The sequence below is a fragment of the Callospermophilus lateralis genome, chromosome 17 (assembly GCF_048772815.1).
Source record: "Callospermophilus lateralis isolate mCalLat2 chromosome 17, mCalLat2.hap1, whole genome shotgun sequence".
In the NCBI taxonomy this organism is placed as follows: domain Eukaryota; kingdom Metazoa; phylum Chordata; class Mammalia; order Rodentia; family Sciuridae; genus Callospermophilus; species Callospermophilus lateralis.
In genome coordinates this window covers 8,144,599-8,167,312 of record NC_135321.1, presented here as the reverse complement: position 1 = coordinate 8,167,312, position 22,714 = coordinate 8,144,599, and the positions used below count along the sequence as shown (strand labels likewise).

Here is a 22,714-nt window from a genome sequence, read left to right as displayed (position 1 = left end):
GGCTTTCCACATTATTGTTTTATGTTCCCAAAGAAAATCCCATTATGATCCATTTTATTTGTCTGATATTTAATTTGTGAATGAATTTAGAGGTTAGCTTTATACAACATGAATCACTGCATATATCAAAGGTAGTGCTTCTTCACTTTTCTAATCTTTGCATTCTGTTAGAAAATTTTCCTTTATATATACTATATGTATTTTCTGTTCAGTTTATTCTTAGATATTTTGTAGTTTTTTTGCTAATATTGATTGGATCATTCAATTATAGTTCCTATATGTTGATTCTGGACAATAGGAAATTCTGTGTATATATATATATATATATATATATATATATATATATATATATATATATTGATAGATAGATAGATAGACAGATAGATAGATAAATTAATCTCCAGATTAATCCTGTGATTCTCATAAATTTTCCACTTATGATTTTGTGGGTAAACTGTTTATTCTTGTGTACAAAGAGTGATGATTCTGTCCCTACATTTTTAGTTACTTGTAGTTTTTCAGTATTTTAAAATGTTGTTGTGGTCAAAATTTAGGTAGCAGCACTAAAAACAGGATAAAATAGGCATCCCTGTTTTTGTTTTTTTTCCTTCCTGGCTGTATATGTGTACTAGGAAAGGTGGCCATGATGACAGTAGCAATGATGTCCCAGACTCTGCCTGTGTGAAATTCCCTCCTTATGGGGATTCACTCAGCTTTTATTTTTTGAAATGTATTTTACATTTTTTTTTCAAATATTCTTAGGTTTATATTGGAATGACTTAGGGCCATTTTCTCCTTCCATTTAGCAATTTATGGGTTCAATTATGTGAATAATCTCCTAATAGCAAAACATTTCTGCCATACCACAAAAAGTGCTCCTCTATCATTTTCTATTATTCATTTAGTCTACCGCAAAATTCAATTTTCTACTCTTCTACTTGGGGTTTATCAATTTACTCTTAATTTGATTTCATATAGACTTGAACATTCTTTTCATTTAAGTAATATTTATTAATTTTGATAGGTTTAAAATATATTTTATCATCATATTAAGGACCAAATTTATGTGGATGTGAGAGTATTTAAGACACTTTTTTATGATATTAACTCCTTAATTAGTAGCTTTTTGAAAAGCAGAATTATGATTTGATTTCATATAAACCAGTGAATTAAGGTTATATGTTTTCTTTTGACTTTGTTATAATTAGTTATGGCTCTTTGGAAATTATAATTAACTTAGATTAAAATACAGAAAGATATGATTAATTTAGGTTAAAATATAGTGCAGGAAAATTCTTTGAAAGAATGTAAAATTAAACATGAGCAATGAAGAGCATCTTGTCCTGTGGATTGTGGTGAAAGTCAGCTGTCTTGTAATCTGCCGGTCTTTGTTTTGTCAAGACAACCTCATATAGATGTCCTGAGAGCTATGACTTCGCAGGCACAGGCACAAAGGGATCAGAGCTGCAGAGCCAAGCCCGATGACTAGCTGGTTAGTCTCCTTTCCCTAGACAACACTGAGCTAGTCCACACCCCAAAGCACAACATACATTAACAGTTCAAGCCCTAGAGTCAAACTATGAAGTGCAAATACAATACCACCACATAATTAAATGTTTGATAAATGTTTGCTTCTACTAATACGTTTATTATTATCCTGTTCTTTTTCAGTGAGCCCTGGGCACCAGATCACCTATTGCATAATCAGGGAGATGGTAACCTTTTCTAGTGATTAATAAATTCTTTAGAAACTTCTTTTTAATGTGACATTAGCCTAATGATTACTCATATCCTTTCTGCATATTGTCTGGAGAGATAATGATGTTGTTTCTAACAAAAGATTAAACATGCCAGACATTAAAAAAAATGTAAATTCTATATGTTAAACTATTCTAAAAATAGCTATTATTTCTTATCTAAGATTAAATTAATGAAGATCAGAAACATGGAAATGAAAGAAAGAGGAATAAAATCAGGGATATAGGTGTTAAAGTATATTGATATATATTGTATAAAATGTTTATACTAAGAATTAAACATTTGGGTAAAAAAGGAACAACCATAAGCCCATAGTCCTAGATCCTTTACAAAATAAAATTTCAATAATTTTTCCAATTAGAATTAATATGGGCCATAATACAGCAAAATATAATCACAAATATTTATACACTATCAACTATAAAATAGACATTAATTTGGCATTTTTTGGGGGGGGATTGGCTAACTTCACTTAGCATTATCTTCTGTAATGCCATCCATTTACCTGAAAATGCCATGATTTTATTCTCTTTTAATGCTGAGTAAAATTCCATTGTGTATATATGCCACATTTTTTTTTTATCCATTCATCCACTGAAGGGCATCTAGGTTGGTGGCACAGTTTAGCTATTGTGAACTGAGCTTCTATAAACATTGATGTGGCTGTGTTCCTGTAGTATGCTGTTTTTAAGTCCTTTGGGTATAGTCTGAGGAGAGGGATAGCTGGGTCAAATGGTGGTTCCATTCCCAGATTTCCAAGGAATCTCCATAGTGCTTTCCATATTGGATGCAAACAAATGCCAAATGTTTTCTCTGATATAAGGAGGCTGACTCATAGTGTCGTAGGGAGAGGGAGCATGGGAGAATTAGATGAATTCTAGACAGGGAAGAGGGGTGGGAAAGGGAGGAGGCAGGGGATTAGCAAAGATGGTGGAATGTGATGGACATCATTATCCAAAGTACATGTATGAAGACTCTAATTGGGTGTCAACATACTATATATACAGAGATATGGAAAATCGTGGTATATATGTGTAATAAGAATTGTCTTGCATTCTACTGTCGTGTATTTAATAAAATAAAATCAATAAAAAATAAAATAGACATTAATATCTTTATTTTAAATATCTGTGTTAGAAAAGTAATTACTCATCAAGTGATTATTTCAAAAATCATGGAAGTTAGTAGCATTTTTCTTAATAGTCAAAATCTAACAGCAGTTCACAATTCATAAACAATAATGTGGTTAAACCAGTTGTGATGTGTTTTTATGATGGAAAACTACATAGGAATGACAAAACAAAAGCAAAACCAAAAACTAATATATAAGACTCTGCATAAAGGATTTGAGCTGCAGACTTTGTATGTGGTTGCATTATTTATAGAGACCAAAAGTCCATTTACTAGTATGAAACAAAGGCTTAAGACAGATAGAAGAAAGGACAAATGAAAACCCGGCCAGCCAATACTGTGTGCAGCTGAATTATTTAGAGGCTGAATGTCCTGAGAAGGAGTTCTGAGCTCCATTGAGGAGTGGGGACAGTTTATGAGCTGCATGAGGTCAGAATACTGGTTATGTTTTATCAACTACAAATACTGTTCTGAGGCTTTGAAGGCAGAGTGAGGCAGAAGCCTTTATCCTGTGGATCTTCCCTTCCGCTCCCACTGGCATCTGCATAGGAGCCCGACGACCGAGAAGGTATACCTAAGCGAGCACTTCATCCCAGAGTGTGGTGACCTCTCCAGTTCATCAAGGGCACCCGAAACAGTGACTATGTAGATATCTATTTCCGGTGTATCTGCTCTCCCTTGCCTTCTTGACATGGTGGAGAGATAGGACCGTTGCTGGAAGTTCTGTAGTGGTCTCCAATTGGGAGATCCAGGGTCAAATTCTTTCCTCCAGAATATAAACATTTTATCGGCACCTAATTCCTTGTCACTTTCTTCTTAGGAAATTAAGAGCTTCCTGCTGAATAAAGAATGATACAGTGATCTTAAATATGTTCATTCATTTATTCAAGGATTAGCCTAAGGCCTGTTATGGGGTAGCTGTTCTAAGTACTGGAGTTCCTCAGTGGACCAAACAGACAAAGGCCCTTGGCCTGGAGCTCTTTATATCCTAATCAATGTAGTCAATCAAGAAAATCCAAAGAAGAATAACTGTAGCAAACCTGAGAAAAGCACACTCATTCAGAGTGCATGCCCTTCTTAAAGACTGCAGGTGTTTTTTAAATTCTCTTATCCAGGGACATACCCAGGCACATTGCAATTTTTAGCTTCTAGTATACTTTAAAATATTTTGCTTTTTAAAATGGAACTTGGTGATTATATTATGATTTTACGTGGATGACTAGAAATCAGTTTCCATTTTTGTTACTTTATTTGCTTTGTTTGGTATGTTTAGGTAATTTAGAATATGTATCCTTTAGCCTTATATACTTCTTTCCTGAAAATAGTGTTTTCATAGAAGAAGCTAATGAACATTATTTGATAATCATTTTAGAACCCAGTGAAGAATTGCAGCAACATTTGAATAACATATTTTCAGACCTTATAAAGTAATGGAATGCTTGCATATCTGTCTATCGAAAACTTATATAACACAATTCTGTAGGTAGAGCATTTTAAACATAATCATATCTTTTCTAGTTTGTATCACAAACCACAAAGATTTGTACCAGAAAAAAAATGCAGTTTTAAAGTGAGTGTTTTCATGGTGTGATTTTATTCATATTATTCAATTTCCATTTTCAATAGCTTACTCTTTTTCTTTAATGGGAAGTATGCATTAATTTGAGATGAATCTTGGGGGTGATTAAGTTACCTTAAGTGTACTTTATTGATTTAGGTGGATATATGAACTTTTCAGACATTTAGTAAATCATTTCCTCACTTTTATAATCATTATCTATTGCCAAAGGGAAATGGACATTTGGCAAGTAACCAGTTAATCTGAGCAGACACCATGCAGGGGAAACATCTCTTGGCGCCTGAAGGAGGTATTAATAGACCAAGTGGTTTGATGCAACTGCAGGGATAGTCTTATCACCTTGTATGAACTGACCCTGTAAATCATAGAGCATGAGACTGGTTGGGCATAAGAATTCAAGCGAAAGTGTTAAACTTTTATTATTTTATAAGCCTGTGATAAAATAGATTGAATGCTTTTTTCCCCTCAACTGCATGTAGCAATAAAATAATAGTCTCCAACTTTCCTAAAGGATCTTTGATCATTTGAAGTAAAAAAATATGAAAAACTAAATTTATTTATGCAAGTATCAATATAAACAGAGAGGGAAAAGAAATATTTGGAGCTTAGAAAGCTTTGAGTGTAATGTTTGGTGTGAGATTTTTGAACACTTAAATTTTATGTGTCTTACAAGTTTACTACATCGTCTATGAGTTCAACTTTTTAAAATTCTCATATAAGTGAAATCATGCAGTATTTGTCTCATCAGGCTTTAGCATAATGACCTTCAGATTTATCCATGTTGTCATATAGGATTTCCTCCTTTTTAAAGACTGAATAGTACTCCATTACTTATATTTGTATTCATTAATTGTCTTTATCCATTCATTGGGTGAACACCTAGTTTGCTTCCATATGTTAACTATTGTGAATATTAGTGCAGTGGAATACTTTAAAAGACATATTTGAAGTACATAAAGAAATTTTAGAAAAAAAGATCTACATATGGTTTGAATGACCGATTTTCATTTATTAATTACAGCCTCGAAATATAAAAAATAATGTAAGAGCAATATCTGTAACACTGTCTTCAGTAGCAGATTGAGTAAGCTATTTAAAGATATTAATGAATTTTTTTAAAAAAAATATATCTAGAGATTTACTTTTTTCCCTGAGTTGTAGGCCTCTTTTTATTACTAAGATGACAAGATTATGTGCAAGTAAAAGACATGGTAGAGTGAGAAGATATTTAAATCATTTTTTTAAGTATTTTTTTTTAAAGAGAGAGTGAGAGAGGGAGAGAGAGAGAGAAAGAATTTTAATATTTATTTTTTTAGTTATCGGCGGACACAACATCTTTGTTTGTATGTGGTGCTGAGGATCGAACCCGGGCCGCACACATGCCAGGCGAGTGCGCTACCGCTTGAGCCACATCCCCAGCCCCTAAATCATTTTAATTACTATTTTTAGCATTACTTTTAAAAGAAAAAGCAATGAGATTATATTGTTAAGGCTTTCCATACTCTGTTTATCTATAGCAACATTCCCAGAAATAACATTAGTTATTTATAAAATTTTATAAAAAACTCATGATGTGTTTTTTCAGTGATGGAGCATACCCAGGGCCCCATGAATGCTAGGCAAGTGCTCTGCTGCTGAGCCACATCATGTTCTGTTTTAATGCACATGAGCTCATTTATCTCTTCTAGTAGAATGTGACCACCCTAAAGCCATAACTGGTATCTAGTGATCTACGGGTTCACAGAATGTGTATAGCCTGCTTCTTGTGAGTCACTGCATGTTGACTCCAACATGTGACTGCCCTCTTACAAAAACTTAGCTGTCCAAGTCCTGGGCACCTGGAACTTGCAGATTCTTTGTGTAAACAACCACTCCATAAATTTGAATTGCCAGATGCTATTGGGAGAGCAGTTGGAAGGCAGGGCTAGGAGTATTGACTTACAGGACAAGCCCTCCCAGTGTTTACAACCATGCCTCCAGTTCACCAGTTCTTGTATATTCATTCAGTAATTCAATGAATATATCACAGAGATGCATGTTTCATTTTAAAAATGGCTTTTTTTTTTTTTTTTAGTTGTGGATGGACAGTGCCTTTTGTTTGTTTATTTTTATGCAGTGCTGAGGATGAAAACCAGTGCCTCACATGTTCTTCCCATGGGGATTTTGGGACATGACATTTATGCCTTTTCTTCTTCTGTTGACTTAAGATTTCTTTTTTTTTTCCTAAAGAAATTCTGAACCCATGCAATATTACATAGCTGAATTTATCATTCATCCTGGAGCAAAACTGGACTTACATTGTATGTCAGGTAATCTTGGAGATCTGTATGAGAATATATTTAGACTTAGAAAAGTTAAGCTACTTGGGTTTTTTTCAGTTTTATTTTAATATTCTGCCCAACTTTAGCTTCCAAGAATTCTCTTTTAAAATCACCAACACAACCTGCAACATGAAACACTCCATATTAAAGGACTTATTTATGTTACTTAATTTATCACCACATTAAACTGTTATGTATTTCCAGACACCCTATGAGAACACCTTAATGTATTGCACAAGTTAAGGTTGACCTATATAGAATTTTAAATAATTTCATCAGATAATAGAAATTGATTTTTGAATATGTAAGCCATCTAAATAATTAAATTATAATTAGTGCCATGAGTAGTTACCTAATTCCTATGTTATGGAAGTAAACTGATTTTGTGAGTAATACATCTTCCTCATAAAAGTTTTAAAAAACGTAGTTAGCCTTGTTGTCCTATACCTAAATTTATTTGTTTCAACCAAAAATGAAGATCCAAAGAACCACTCAATTTGTGTACTTGTGATCTCTCATCTAGTTTCTCAAAGAAATACTTGGTCAAATATGATGATACGCTGGTATTGTATGGAACAGTAAAGTTTTGGAGATTATTATTTATTTACCAACAGATAACACAAAAATTTTTGGAAGGCTTAAATTCAATACAATAGAAAGAACCTATTTTTAATCTTTTTTATGTCAATTCATATTTTCAATTTGATATACTTAGTTTGATATGTAGTATATATGTAGGTGTGAAAAGAGATACAAATATGAATGTGACGAAACTTCTTTCTTCTTAAAACTCAGTATATCCATTAGGACTGGTCAAGTAAATAGAAAACACATCACGTCTACAATCAGCAGGGACTTAATACAAGTAATTTGAAGAACTCAGAAGCTAAGAAATAGATTGCTGCGGGGTAACCTGAAGATTAGTAGCAATAGGGTAGATTAACATCTAGAATGGAAAGACCCCGCCCTACAGCATGGACAGTGTCGAGAGACCTGGTAGCTGGAGCAATTTGGTGAGAACTAGAACTCCTGCTGGTGTGTTCTTAGAGCCACAGTAGATGGAAAATTGTCAGACAGACGCAGCTTTGGTTAGCAAAGCAGAACTCGGCATCTGTCCCACTACTGCCGTCCAGTCTTTGCCAGGTTCTCCCACTGCCTGAAAAGTTTTAGCAGTCAGCTGGCAAGGGGCCTGGGAAATGGGTCCCTTCCACTATGAGGGAGGACAGGGGAGGAACAGATTGGAGAGCAAATGTGCAGGAGGTCAAACAGCACAAGGGCAAAGGGATGGGAAGACTAAAGCTGATGGAGAAGATGATATTTGGATGTGACTTATGATTAAAGGAAGATATTCCTTATCATCTAAACTAAGAAACTTTTAAGAATGGAAGGGGTACTGTTAGGAAGTACTCCAATGCAACATACACAAACTTGAAAATATAATACATGAGAAAGACGGCACTCCAATCAATCATACAATTAAGTGTAATTTTTTTTCTAATGTAAACTTATCGTTCTTTATTTGTTGTTCAATTTTTCAAGATTATGTCATGGAAGATATTTTCAAACTAAATGCCAATATCCACCAACAAGTTCCAGCATTATTTATGTGGAAGAATCATTATATCATGCTGTCTTTGAGATTATAAGGTTATTCATGGAAAGATTAAAATCAGGTTGCTTTGGGGCTTGTTGAGTGTGTTACTAGGACATGTTTGTAGGTATGTGTCAAAAGATAATTAATGCCACAAGTTCAGTGCTCCATTCCATGGAGCTCATGGTAGTAAGGCCTTGGACGATGCTCCTGCAAGTTGTCCTGCTTTATTCAATACTGCACTTATTCTTCTTGGTCAAACTTCTGTCCTTACCTGCTTTTATCTGTGTTCTTTGGCCACATACTGTGCTTGCTGGCTCTTCACCTTTCGTGTCCAGCATTGTTTAATTCTTGGAAATCCATCTTCTCTTATTTCATTCCTCTGAAAGTATTCTTTCAAACTTGACTAGTAAATGTGTATGTGTCATATAAAACATACATTCTTCAGTTTTTATGCTTCTGTGCATTTCTGGATCAGTTGAAATTATTGGTGCTCTTGAAAAGACTGGTATCCTTGGCCCAAAATATCTTGGACTGTTTTCCTCCTATAATGCTTTAAAAATGAAGATTAACTACAAAGTAAAATGCAAATCACCTTCTACTAAACCCCATAGGGAACACATTGTCTACATTTTCAAATGTTTGGTTAACAAAACAAATTGTAAGTGGGAAAGATAGCAGTGAAATTTTTTTCCATACTCCTGCCTTGAACATGTTCTGCTTTTCTTCATTTCTGGTTAAAATCAAGGGATATCACAGAGCACCTTCAAATCGTTGTTGGGCACTGCTAGCAGTTCATCATACCCGTGGTTATGGATTCTAGACCCACTCTGCTCCTGTTCAGAGACTCTGCATTCCCTCAGCTGGCTGCGTGGGGCGCGAGGCCACAGAGGGCAGGTGGTATGTGTCCCTGCCTTCTCTCCAGACTGCTCCTCCATCAGTACCCCGCTCACTGGCCTGTTCTCACTGTTCCTGAGTGGGAGACATCTAGAGGAGAGGAATCAGGGAGGAGGAAAAGTTCTCCTCTTGTCATCAAAATGCTCCTCGTATATTTTAAAGATGTATTATTCCACTAAGGACTAATTTCTTTAATACGGGCCTAATCATATAGGCTACTTCAAATATTTATTATTAGAAGTAAAGCTGAGGGAACACTTCTGAACACAACTGCTTTGTATGAATCCTGGAATTTTCCTAGAATAGTTTTCTTGTTGTGAAATATACTTTGGTACATCTCAGTAAATCTTGCTCTCCCCTGAAAACATCACTGATATTTGTATCCTCCTTCAAAAATGTTCAAGAATGTCTTCCTTACCATTTCTCTATCCATATTTTTATTAATATATTTTTGCCGTGAGGAGTATTGATTTTCCTCCTCAGTGACTTTTCCTTCCTTTGTGTGCCTTCATCTGGGCCTCTGGACAGCTTCCTGTCAAGTTTAGGACACTCCACCTGGCGTCATTGCTGTTTGCCTTTCTCACTTTCCTGTTGTCCTCTCTGGCCATTCTGCTCTTTTTCAGACACAAATGCAAGGAGAAATTGTTTGGATATTGCTTCTGTAAAACACAATACACAGGTCCATTTATTTCATTTAAATGATTTATTCTCTAGAATTATGAGCATAAACAATAGCATTATTCATTCATTCATTCATTCATTCGGAGAATTTACTCTGAGTAGAAACTGATTTATCAGATGAAAGCATTTTGAACAACAACATGCTTTTTCGGAACATATGTAGCTCTGTGCAGTTACAGGGCATTGAGAGTGGGCAGAGAGAATGCTTGCGACTTTGTTTATAAAGCATTATTCAGCTAAATGCTTCTGGCTCTAGGGAAAACCATGTAGGAGGAATGCTCCCCCCACTGATGTGAGTCACTCATCTGACTTTCTTCCTACCCATGGGGGCCTGCAAAATAGAAAAGGAGCTTGTGATTCCATTTACAATTTTGGTGAGTAATCATTGATGTTTTAACTTAATACTTGCACTCTAGAGACAGAATACTGCCTAGATAATAAATTATATTTGTTACTATGGTTTAACTGTAAGATTAACAGTTTTATTTTCAATTATTTAGAAAACTTTAAATATCACAGAATCAGAATATAGTTTATAACGTATTAAAATGTATTGCTTAATATTACAGAGCTTTATTTGTCGATGTGATTGGTGATTAATGCAAGCTTTTATTTATTTATTTTTTTATTGTTTGTTCAAAACATTACAAAGCTCTTGACATTTCATATTTCATACATTGGATTCAAGTGGGTTATATTTGGGGTAATAATGCAAGCTTTTAAAAGAAGAGAAATGTACAAACATGATTTCTATTTGACCTACATAATAAGAACTAATTTATCTTTCCATATGTGATTTGTATGGGATATACTCAGGATGTACATGTACAAAAACAAATACATAATTATGAGGTAAAAATAAATAAAATCTGGCTGAGTAAGTGCTACAATTTTCCCTGTAATGTTTCAAGGTACATTTGGCATTGATGTAAAGTCTTTTATTTTTGCCAGGGAAGAAATCTTGATTTTTTTCTTTTTATTTTCTCCTTAATCCAGTTCTCTGAATGAAAGGAAATAATTGTTAGTGATAGACATTTAAGTAATCCAGAATTGCTAGGGAAAGGAGTTTGGACTTCTCATTTGGATTCCATTGTATAGAATAGAGTCCCAAACACTTAGATCATGTTTCATTCCTGTAGAAGTAAATACTTATCAGTCACTATCCTTATGCCCATCCAAGCAAGAAATACATTGACAGCAAGTTCTGTGGGTTCTGGGGTTTTCTCAGGAAGCTCTGACTGCAACCCATGTGGCTATCCCTGCTCCCTCCATTTCTCTTTATTTAGGTACACAACTTTGGCTGTAAAGGTAGTGTCGTCTGGGGAGTTTTTGATAGTTGATGATTCCTGTGTCACCTTCCACCCAGCAGGGCAGAATCTGAACTTGGGGCCAATGGTGATTTTAAACCTCAGCTATAACTGGAAAGTTTTCCAGAATGCCAGTCTTTCCTGATTATTTCTTTCGTAACAACCTTGTAGTCATTTTTTTTTTAATGTGCCTTATGTAGTCTTTGCTGCGTCTGGTCTTGCATCTTACCTGCCTATTTTACTTTAATCCAGATCTAACTGTGCTTTGACTGAAGAATACCTCCTGTGCTTCCTCCCCGCGGCTCTCTGCTGATCACCTTCAGTGGCAGGCTCCCTCTGACACTCAAAGAGCTCCAGCTCTTCCTTGCTCATTCACTTATTCAGTTGGCTTGTTAGTCAGTTAGCATTTTATCATTATATTATAAGCAGTGAAAAAGACAGAACTTGTCCCTATTCCTTGACATATACATCATAGTAGGTTGTAGGGTTGCGGAGTCTGAAAACAAGATCAACCCAATGAACACATCAGATAACATAATAGTAAATGGTATACATCAGAAAATTAAATGAGTAATATGATAGACAAGAGAGATGATGGGTACGAAAAGTTCTTTATCTAACTAATTATTAATTGTTTGTCTTTATGTTTACCCTATTTTTTTTTTTTTATCTAGACAGCCAGTGAGGGAAGGACTTAAGGAGGAGTACTAAATGAAACAGAAAATGTGTAATGGGGCCTTGTGGTTTTTTTCAGGGTAAAGCAGAAGGAAGTGTAGTTGCCAATGCCCAAGGCTGGAACTGCATAAGGACTGTGTCCAGGAAGAGGGACAGAAGGTCCTGGAAAGGGGTCAGCCCCAGAGTGTGTAGAGTCCGTGAGTCTCTTAAGTAGTGGGGGCCCATCACACTGGTGATACAACTGATCTGACTGTTTGAACATCATCTGCTGTGATTTACCTTTGGTGTGGAGGAAGGAATGGGAAGAAGAAAGGGGAAGGCTAGGGTTGAACCCCCTTCTGTGTGGCCTAGTTTATAGAACATGGTACCTTAGAAAGAGGGAGGCTCTGGGGATGGAGGAAGAGGCAGAGAACATGCTCTACAAGTGCTATTTTTTCCTCTTGCAGGCACCTTGAGAAGAGTGTCAACAGGGTTTTTCCAGTGTTAGATGTGGGACTGATATAAAATGTGGAGTCACACAAGGATCTAAGTCATAGCTTCCTGCTAGCAGAAGGTAGAAAGCAGCTTTGAGGAGACCTTTAAAACTTCATTTTGGGTTGAATTTAGTTTCCTTTTTAAAATTAAATATTTCAAATACTTTAGGAATGCAGAAAATTTCAAAATGAATATATGTGTATTCACCACCCAGATGTAAGTTTAATGACAGATATCACAGATCTTTTGATATTTTTAAGAAAGACTCACACAGCTGTAGCAAAAGACCCACCTTCCATTTCATCCCCCCTCCTTTCCGCTAATGAAGAGATACGCTGGTGAATATCTTTTTATGTGTATTTTTACTCCCAGATCACGCCTTAATGTAGTCAACAATGTATTATTAGCTTATATACATTTAAAATGACTGACATTGTACTGTTTAATTCTGCAACTTAGTTTTTATACTATACTTATTTTATAGATGTTTGAATATTGATAAATACAAACCTAATTTACTCATGTACTGTATTACAGGAAACCCTGTGTTTATTTATCAATTCCTTATTGATTAGTCTGTATTTCCTCAATTTATAAACTATGCCATATTGAAAATTTTGTGTGAAGCATGTAATCCATATGTCCAAGCGATGTTTCACATTAACAGAGCTGTTTTTCAGATGTAATGAATGCCACCAAACTGCTCCCAAAGAGTTCATGCCAACTTACATTCCCACAGTGTTCATCCACCTGTGCTGAGCATATATATGAACATAAATTGAAGAGTATTTTACATCAGTATGTATATCTATGCCTATGGATATTTAAAATATGATTATTATGTGTATTTTAAATAGAACTTTTAGTAATTTGGGTATTCTCTGGACTGTGATATATCTTAGTTGGTAGAGTGCTTACCTCACATCCACAAGGCCCTGGTTTCAATCCCCAGCACCACACACACACAAAAAAATAAATAAATAAAAAGAAAGAAAGAAATTTGGGTATTCTCTGAAATAATTTATGTAACACTAAGTGTACTTATTTCTCTATGATTTGATAAAATTTGTCTAAATTGTTTCCTGAGCTTTCTTTGTTCAACTTTCTAAAAGTCATTAAAACAAACAAAAAACAACAACAACAACAACAACAACAACAAAAACACATGCTTCAGATTGAATGGAGCATGGAATTAAAAGAGCTTTCTGTTTTTAAGATGCAAGTTCTGAGATATGATATTTGGCTCCCCATGCCATTCATGTCTGTCTTGTGTTTCCTTTAGATGTGCACCTATCATACCCACCTGGATCTCTCCACACTTCACCTCTTGCTTGTTCAGTTGTCTGCATCTACAGCTTGGTCTGTGATGGTAGGAACAGAGATAACTTGGTTCACAGTGGACACCAGCATCTAGCAGTATACCTGAATGATGTATAGACTGAGATGTGTTTTCAGTTGACTTGTTGGAGGTTGGTGGGAGAAAATTTGTTTCTTTCCTATTGATACAGTACATGCACTCTGGGAATGGTGAAAAGACAGTCACAGAATGAAATCCTGTTCACTCAACAAAGAGCATGCATATCGAATCTCCATTAAATAAGTTTCTCTATGATCCCTACTAAAGAAGGATATTGCCAATGATAAGAACACAGTGAGCATAGCTCATTATTTGGTAATGAGAACAGTAACTAGGTACATAGAAAAAGAAATATATCTGCAGAAAGCACTATGCATATGCTATTCTGTACTGGGTACTCTGCCAATCATCTAAAAATTCACACATTTAGATAGCACAAGGTCCCTTAGAGATGGGACTACTCCTTGTTCACATATGATATAGGAGAAAAAAAATCTTCTCCATCACAGATGTCTTAAATCTCCCCAGAGGGAAGATGGTGATATTAGAGCTGCACCTACTCTAACCTAGCACAGCCTGCCCAGGCTAGCTGCTCATCATGAGCTCCACTGGTGCAAAGATTATTGACACCTGTCTAGATCCATGCCTCATCCCCAAGGGCAGCCTCTCCCACCTCTCCCTCCTTGTCTCACACACACATCATGAGTCACTACTCTCCAGCAAATTTATCAAATGCATTTCCTGTACATTTCCCCATTTCTCCCCCTCATTTCAATTTGTAATACCAGAAGCACATAGTTATAGTAGAGAGTTAAGTGATATTTTAAAGTAGGATGATAATTAAGTCAATAAGTCATTATGTTGGGATATTCATAAGAGAATGTCCTTGTTCTAGTACATACTCTTACTTCTGACTCTATTTCCACAATCTGAAAACCTGTGATATATTTTTAAAATTATTTATTTGTTTTAATTAGTTATACATGACAGTAGAATGCATTTATGCACTTTGATGAATCATACATAGATGAGATATAATTTGTCATTTTATGAGTGTACATGTTGCAGAGTCATATTGGTCACGTAGTCACATATATACATATAGTAATAATGTGTGTTTCATTCGAATATCTCTCCTATCCCCACATCCCCTCCCCTACCCTCCCATCACTTTCCTCTACCTAATCTGAGGTAATGCTGTTCTTTCTAGTGCCCCCTGCCTTATTGTGAATCAGCATCTGCATATTTCAGAAAATATTTGGCCTTTGGTTTTGTGGGATTGGCTTATTTTGCTTAGTATGATATTCTATAACTCCAACCATTTACTGGCAAATGCCATAATTCCACTCTTCTTTAAAGCTGAGTAATATTCCATTGAGTATATATACTGCATTTTCTTTATCGATTCATCTGTTGAGGGATACCTCAGTTGGTTTCATAGTTTAGGTATTGTGAAGTGAACTGCTATAAACATTGACGTGGCTGTGTCACTATAGTATCCTTATTTTAAGTCCTTTGGGTATAACCAAGGAGTATGATAGCTGGGTCAAATGGTGGTTCCATTCTCAATTTTCTGAAGAATCTCCATACTGCTTTCCACAGTGCACGAACCAGTTTGCAGTCCTACCAGCAATGTATGAGTGTAACTTTTTCACCACATCCTTGCTAACATTTGTTGTTGTCTGTACTCTTTATGATTGCCATTCTGACAAGAGTGAAATGAAATCTGAAAACCTGTGATAAACTTCAAAGTTTAAATTTGTGATTATTCATATGTTAACACAGTACTTCTATTTAGCTAGAACTGATAGATTTCCATACTGATTGTTTTTTTTATGCTAAGGGATCTCTTAAGACGTGAGTATGTGGAATCTTTTAATTGTGCGTTATTTTTTTTTCCTACTACATATGAGTACTCTCTTAAAAAATAGGCTCATGGTCATGTGTACCACACCAAAGTACAAAGACTCACCTGCATGTGCGTGCACACACATGCACTCTCACACCCTCAAACTCAGAAGCACACACACACAATCTTCCACTTATACCTTCAAAAATCAAAATCACACCCACACCCTCTTAACACTCAAACTCACATTAACACTGTAACATACCCACAGTCACACACTCACCACACTATCACACTCAACACTCATGCACACTCTGAAGCGCACACCCTCACCCTCACACTCACTCTTGCTGCAGTCCAGGCACCTTCCCATTGACACATCTTTGGTGTATGCTGCTACTTCAGCTTGGAGCATCTTCCTTTCAAACTTTCCTCTTCAAATAATAATTTTTTAAAATTTTATTTGTTATAATTAGTTACACATGATATAATAGTGCATTTCAATTCATTGTACACAAATGGAACACAACTTTTCATTTCTCTGGTTTTACACAATGGAGAGTTGCACCACATGTGCAGTCATACATGTACCTAGGGTAATGATGTCCATCTCATTCCACCAGCTTTCCTACCCCTATGCCCCCTCCTCTTCCCTCCCTCCGCTTTGCCTAATCCAAGTTCCTCCACTCTCCCCATGCCCCCCCATTGTGGGTCAGCATCCACTTATCAGAGAAAACATATGGACTTTGGTTTTTTGAGATTGGTTTACTTTGCTTAGCATGATATTCTTCAACTTCATCCATTTACCTGCAAATGCCATAATTTTATTCTCTTTTAATGCTGAGTAATATTCCATTGTGTATATGTACCACAGTTTTTTTATTCATTAATCTGTTGAAGGTCATCTAGTTTGGTTCCACAGTTTAGCTATTGTGAATTGAGCTGCTATGAACATTGATGTGGCTGCGTCACTATCCTATGCTGATTTTAAGTCCTTTGGGTATAGACCGAGGAGTGGGATAGCTGGGTCAAATGACGGTTCCATTCCAAGTTTTCTAAGGAATATCCATACTGCTTTCAATGTATGAGTGTACCTTTTTGTCCATATCCTCGCCAATACTTATCATTGCTTGTATTCTTGATAACTGCCATTCTGACTGGAGTGAGATGAAATCCTAGAGCAGTTTTGATTTGTGTTTCTCTAATTATCACAATACCAGACCTTAAACTGTACTACAGAGCTATAGTAACAAGAATGGCATGAAAATAGACTTGTAGACCAGTGGTACAGAATAGAAGACACAGAGACAAACCCACACAATACTCTTTAATTAACTTCCAAATTTCAGAACCCATGTCCCCTTCTCTATGAATCATTGCCATTTTCCATAATACTATTAACTTCTTTGTCTCTACAAAGTGGCCTGAAGCTTGATTTTATATAGTACCACTTAGCCAATTGCCAGAAATATTCCTTGAATGGACAAAAGAGAGAATGAGGAAAGGAGGATAATCAAGGGAAGGAGGGAAGGAAAGAAAGGAGAAAGGGACTTTATGTTTGAGAGATCAAGAAAGATCCCGTTGTCACTACAAATAATAGAATTGTGTTCCATATTCCAGGTTTCTTTGTTAACAAATAAGGCATGTAACTTGACATTTGAAAATTGTGTTCTGAAAAGAAGTGAGAGATCTTTTTGTATTTCCAATGTGATCTGTGATGCTATTCAGTAAAATGCTGCAGTGATTTCACAGACCGCTGTGTTGCTGTGCAGCTACTGACCAGCTGACCAGTGTGTGGGCCACATCTAATTGCCCTGCTAGATCTGTTTCCTCCTCTCTCCTGCAACCCTTCCTCAGAATTGGTCACTAGAGGTGGTGGTTCTCATTCCAACCATTTATTGTACTTAATACAGTCTCCAGGTTGGTCTATGTCACTAATGACAACATTTTGTTTCTTTTTGTGGCTGAATTGTCTCCCATTATGTATATATTCCATCATGTATATGTACCAAATTTTCTTTATTGATTCATTGGTTGACGAACACTTAGTTTGTTTCTATGTCTTGGCTCTTATAAATATTGCTATAGCACATATGGGGGTGCAGATATCTCTTTGACTGACTAATTTCATTTACTTTAGATATATATCCAGTAGTTGGAAAGCTGGACCGTATGTTGTCTTATTTTTAATTTTTTGAGGAATCACACATCATTTCCCATAATGTCTGTTCTAGTTTGTATTCCTACCAACATAATGTAAGGGTTCCTTTATTTCTACATCCTCATAATTAGACTTTTGAATTTTTGATGGTTACAGATTCATATATATTTGTAAGAAATAATACAAAGAGAAGTGTGCAGCCTTTACCCAGTTTCCTCCAATGTCATCATCTTACAAAATTGTCATATAATAGTACAACCAAGATATTGAAACAGAGAAAGTCAGAACAGAGAGAATTTCCATTTTAAGAAGATGTGATATTGCCCTTTTATCTCCATCCCCTGCATTTCCTGAGGACCCTCTTACCCATCTCTAACTTGATTTCCATTTCTGTATTTTTGACATGCCAAAAGATTAGGTACATTGTAATAATTATTCCCCTAGTTGAATGAAGATGAATATCTTTCAAAGTTTAGGAGATATTCTATTTTATTTTCTGTACATTTTGTCTTTTCACATTTTATATCCAGTTAATTATCATAAACTTGATAACAATTCTTTGTATAGTAAGGTACTTGGTCTCATGTACAAAATACTATTTTATTTACTGTGCACAAATTGTATAATTGTGATTACATTTATCATTTTATGATCTCTTGACTTGGGATTATACTTAGGAAAACTTGTACTATTTGGTGATTTAAAAAATGTATCCACATTTTTCTTCTAACATTTTCCAGTATTATATACTCTTTTTTATTTTTTTACTTTGATTTTCTGATTCATCATTATCAAGATGACAATTCATAAAAGATGTGAAGAAAAATTCTATTTCTAGTTGTCTACCTAATTTTCCTAAGTAATTGAAATAAGATTCCAAACTGATACCATTCTTTGTGATTTTTATATATTAATTATGATGACAGTGTTTTTCAGAAAGTCAAAGAAATATCATTGGGTTTTCCTACAGTATTATAATATTAGGAGGAAGTACAGATTTTTTTCTTTAAAGCTTTAAGAAAGCTGTATTCCATGATGACAATACTGTTAATGTCATGCCGCGAATTTTCACGAAAAGTAGAAACCCTTATTAATTATCTGTGGCCAATTACTCTATTCTATAAATGTATGTTGTGCCTGGTGTTGATCTTGGCAACACTGGTCAAGCAGCTGTGCCATCATAGATTCATCTGCTTCTTTATCATGTTCTCCAAGTCGCTGACTCAGATTCCTTGGTTTCTGGAGGGGTGGCTGGTGACAGTAGGATTGCAGCTGCTTCTCTCTCAGAAACACAATTACTAGCATACAGCCTCATAACTTCCAAGACTTCTATTGACATTGTAGCTGAAGAGCTCTTTTGCTTTTATTTTTATTATATTTTACTCTTCACTTATGGGTATGTGATTTTCTTCTTTGGAAAAGATACATTCAAACATTTCCTGAATAAGGAGAGAATTGAAACATTTACTTAACAGAATAAAGAGCTGCATTTTATTTTAGCCATTTTAGACACAAAGGAATACATCTTCCACTTACAGTTATATGCTAATCATAGTATTAATTGCAAGCTGGGCACAGAGGTGCTCACTTGTAATCCCAGTGACTTGGGAGGCTGAGATAGGAGGATCACAAGTTCAAGGCCAGCCTGGGCAACTTAGCAAGATCTTGTCTCAAAACTAAAAGTTCTTGTGGTTCCACATGAATGATTTAAATTACATGCCCACTACAACCCAATGAGAGTTCTGATCACTCCATCTATTTGCCAATGCTGAATGCCTTTGTTTTTCTAAATCTTTGTTAATTTGGTAGATCAGAATAGTAGTAAATGATTTTAATTTGTATATTTTTGAAGTTTCAAGAGAATGATTAGACTAAATGGCCTACATATGCTTGTGTCTTTTTCTAAATTTTCCACTCTGTTCCAAGAATCTTGTATACATTCTTACAGAATAAATATGCTCTTATAACTATCAGTTTAAAAAAAAAGTGGGGCAGGGTTGTGTCTTAATGGTAGGGCACCTCTGTGTTCATCCCCAGTGCAGACTCCAACAAGAGACATTAATTGCAGCAAGATAGAGTTTGAGATGGAGGAGGTAACCCATCTAACTTTTTCCTGGAATACTTTCTCCTTGGTCGGAAGAACTTGTCTTTCTTCCGACTTCATCAGAGTAGATTACAAATAATGGATCCCTGCTTTCTCTTAAAAGGAACTGTTGGAACTTCAATGCTTATCAAAAACTAAGAAGACAGTACCAGGTGAAGGTGGCAGAACTGAATCCTGCAAACAGCCCAGTGGATCAGAATGAGGCAGAAGCAAAGAAACTCAGATTTCAAGTGGAAGAACTGAAACTGGGACTGAACCAAAAAGAAGATGAGGTACTTTATAAATAAGCATGTAAGCATGTGCTAGATGGCTTCAAACAGCACTTTATAGTGTGTATAAGGCATTTTGTTCTTTATTAATGCATCATTAATCAGGGTAAAAATATCCATATTTTAACAACTAAAGTCAATTTTTAAAATTATATGGAAAGAGAAGAAAGATTACAACATGCACATTTGAGTGATAATAGTATGTTTATAGCTTTAACATTTCAGCATGGTCTGATGTGTGTGTGTGAGTGTGTGTGTGTGTGTGTGTGTGTGTGTGTGTATGTGTGTGTGTTTTTAAATATGGACACAGTATAACTAAAACCTGGAGTTTTAAATTTAAGACTTAAGCGTATGTCAGAGAAATGCAATACTTGTTGTGACTATACATTACATATATTAGCACTACTCTCTGATATTTGAATGAGGATCATTTTGCTGTGTGAGGTCAACTTGTTAATGGCTATGAAATATCTCAGATGGTTCCAGAAGGCATGCATCTTGGTGTGATGTCTTACAGCACGACTGTGACGCTGGTGCAATTTTAGCTTCACTTATGAGCACAAAGAGTTTGTTTATTTGTTTGTTTTCACAGCAACAGAGTCTCCACTGTCACTGTGACTGTGGGACTGTCCCTCCAAGTTGTGGCAATGTCAGATGGCATTCCAGTCACTGCATCTGCTCCTGTTGGACAACTTGTGAGGCAAAAAGCAAAAAGCACTGGCTCCCTCCTTAGAAAGACTGTTTACATTTTTGCATGGGAAATAATAACAGAACATATTCTACATTTTGTGCTTTAGTTTTTAATCAATGTGATCTCAGTCAAGCAAACTGTATTTCTCTAGTAAAATCCTGTGAAAACAGATTCATTCCACGAGTGCAGCTCACACCCTGCTCTCTACTCTTACTAGTGTTGTTTTGTTGGTGGGCACTTCATCCCTGATATGTCTCTTTTTAATGAAAATATGCATCCATTTATTGATATTCATATATATGTGAAGAATAAGCCCAAAGAAGACTACAATAGTCTCAAGAGAATAATGTTAGGTTTTTCTTCTATTATAGCCATTATTTCTGGGAATAGTTTTAACATGCTCATGGCTATTGGGGTGGCAGGTGTGGTAAATAGATTGTTGTGTTTGTCAATATAAGCTTTAAGAAATAACTTGGTGCTGAATTATTTGCAAGGGAATGAATATATATTCTAGATTTTGTTAATCAATGAAATATTATTCTCCAATGATCTGATTCAACAATATCATGGAATAATGTAGAAATGAGCCATGTTCTCAAGGATGGGTATATAATTTGCTCCTCTATGTAGGGTTATGTGTCCCACAGAATCAGTGACAGGTGCGGCCATCTGATGCTTGCTTCACTGATATCTCACAAGGAGAAGCAGAGCTCATCAGTTGCTATGTTAGTCAGGGTTCTCTAGAGGTTCAGAATCAACAGGAAGTATAATTATAAAAAGGAGACTTATTAGGCTGGCTTGCACAACCAGAAGCTGGATAGTCCACCATGGACATCTGCAGGCTGCAGAGCTGGAAGAACCAGTAGCTGTACAGTCCAAGAGCTGGAAGAACCAGTAGCTGTACAGTCCAAGAGGCTGAAGTCCCAGAACAAGAGGAATTAACAGTGCTACCCTAATCTGACACTGATGGCTTCTGGGAACTCCCTGAACACTCACTGGCAGAGTCTACTTTGGAAGAAGAGGGAAGAAGCAAGAGTCTGACATCCTCAAAGCATTTCATCAGCAATCAAGAACCAGTTCAAGAAGAGTTAAGCTTGAATTTGCTGTTGCTTCCTTGTTCTTCCAACTTTTATTCCATCCAAGCCATCATCCTATTGGATGGTGCTGCCCAAGTTTGGGAGGGTCTCCACTTCAGTTGCCTATTCCACATGCCAATCATTTCTAGACACATCCTCTTTAACACAGCCTCTTAATCATTGGCATCTCTTAACCCAATCAAGTTGATGATTCAAATTAACCATTGCAGTTGCCATCAGAAGCTTGAGAGCCAGTACAGGGCTTGAGCATGTCTTTCTTCTTTCTCTCTTCCATGTGCATTTTCTTCTAGATCTCATGTCATGAAGCATGTCCCAGAATAGAACATGTTCATAATCTCCACAAAGATCCCAAGATAAAGAAGATATGAAGCAACACTTTTGCTGACCCACCATGGAATCCATACAAGTAAAAGTCACTTTGTGCTGATGCAAGTCACTGAAACTTTGGAGTTATTGCTGGGGGAAAAAAATCTTAGTTGAAGCTGATGCATATGGTCATTAACATAATATAAGAAAACAAACTCTAAATACATACTTGGGCTTCTGTGCCAGAAGAAGGAGGTTAGAAAATATATTGGAGGTTGGAATGATACAGACCTATTTTATGGAGTGGTGAAACTTCTGGTACATTAATTTCCTTTGATATCTTCAAAGACAGATGATGACTGGGATTATCTGGTGGCTTTTAGGTGTAAAGATGTGAAATAATATTTCTTGTTTGCTATTGATGCATTTTATAAGTGCCTAAAATAAAGAAGAACTATAAAAAAAT

General features: G+C 35.8%; 1 protein-coding gene across 1 annotated transcript in view; it reads left to right on the top strand.

Annotated features, from left to right (window-relative positions):
• Positions 1-21,787, top strand: part of Ccdc102b (coiled-coil domain containing 102B) — a 192,285-nt gene extending 170,498 nt beyond the window's left edge. Inside the window, 3 exon segments of the mRNA XM_076837329.2 lie at positions 19,989-20,005; positions 20,007-20,157; positions 21,656-21,787. Of these exon segments, the coding sequence (XP_076693444.2) occupies positions 19,989-20,005; positions 20,007-20,157; positions 21,656-21,787 (300 nt within the window).
• Positions 21,788-22,714: the final 927 nt, after the last annotated feature.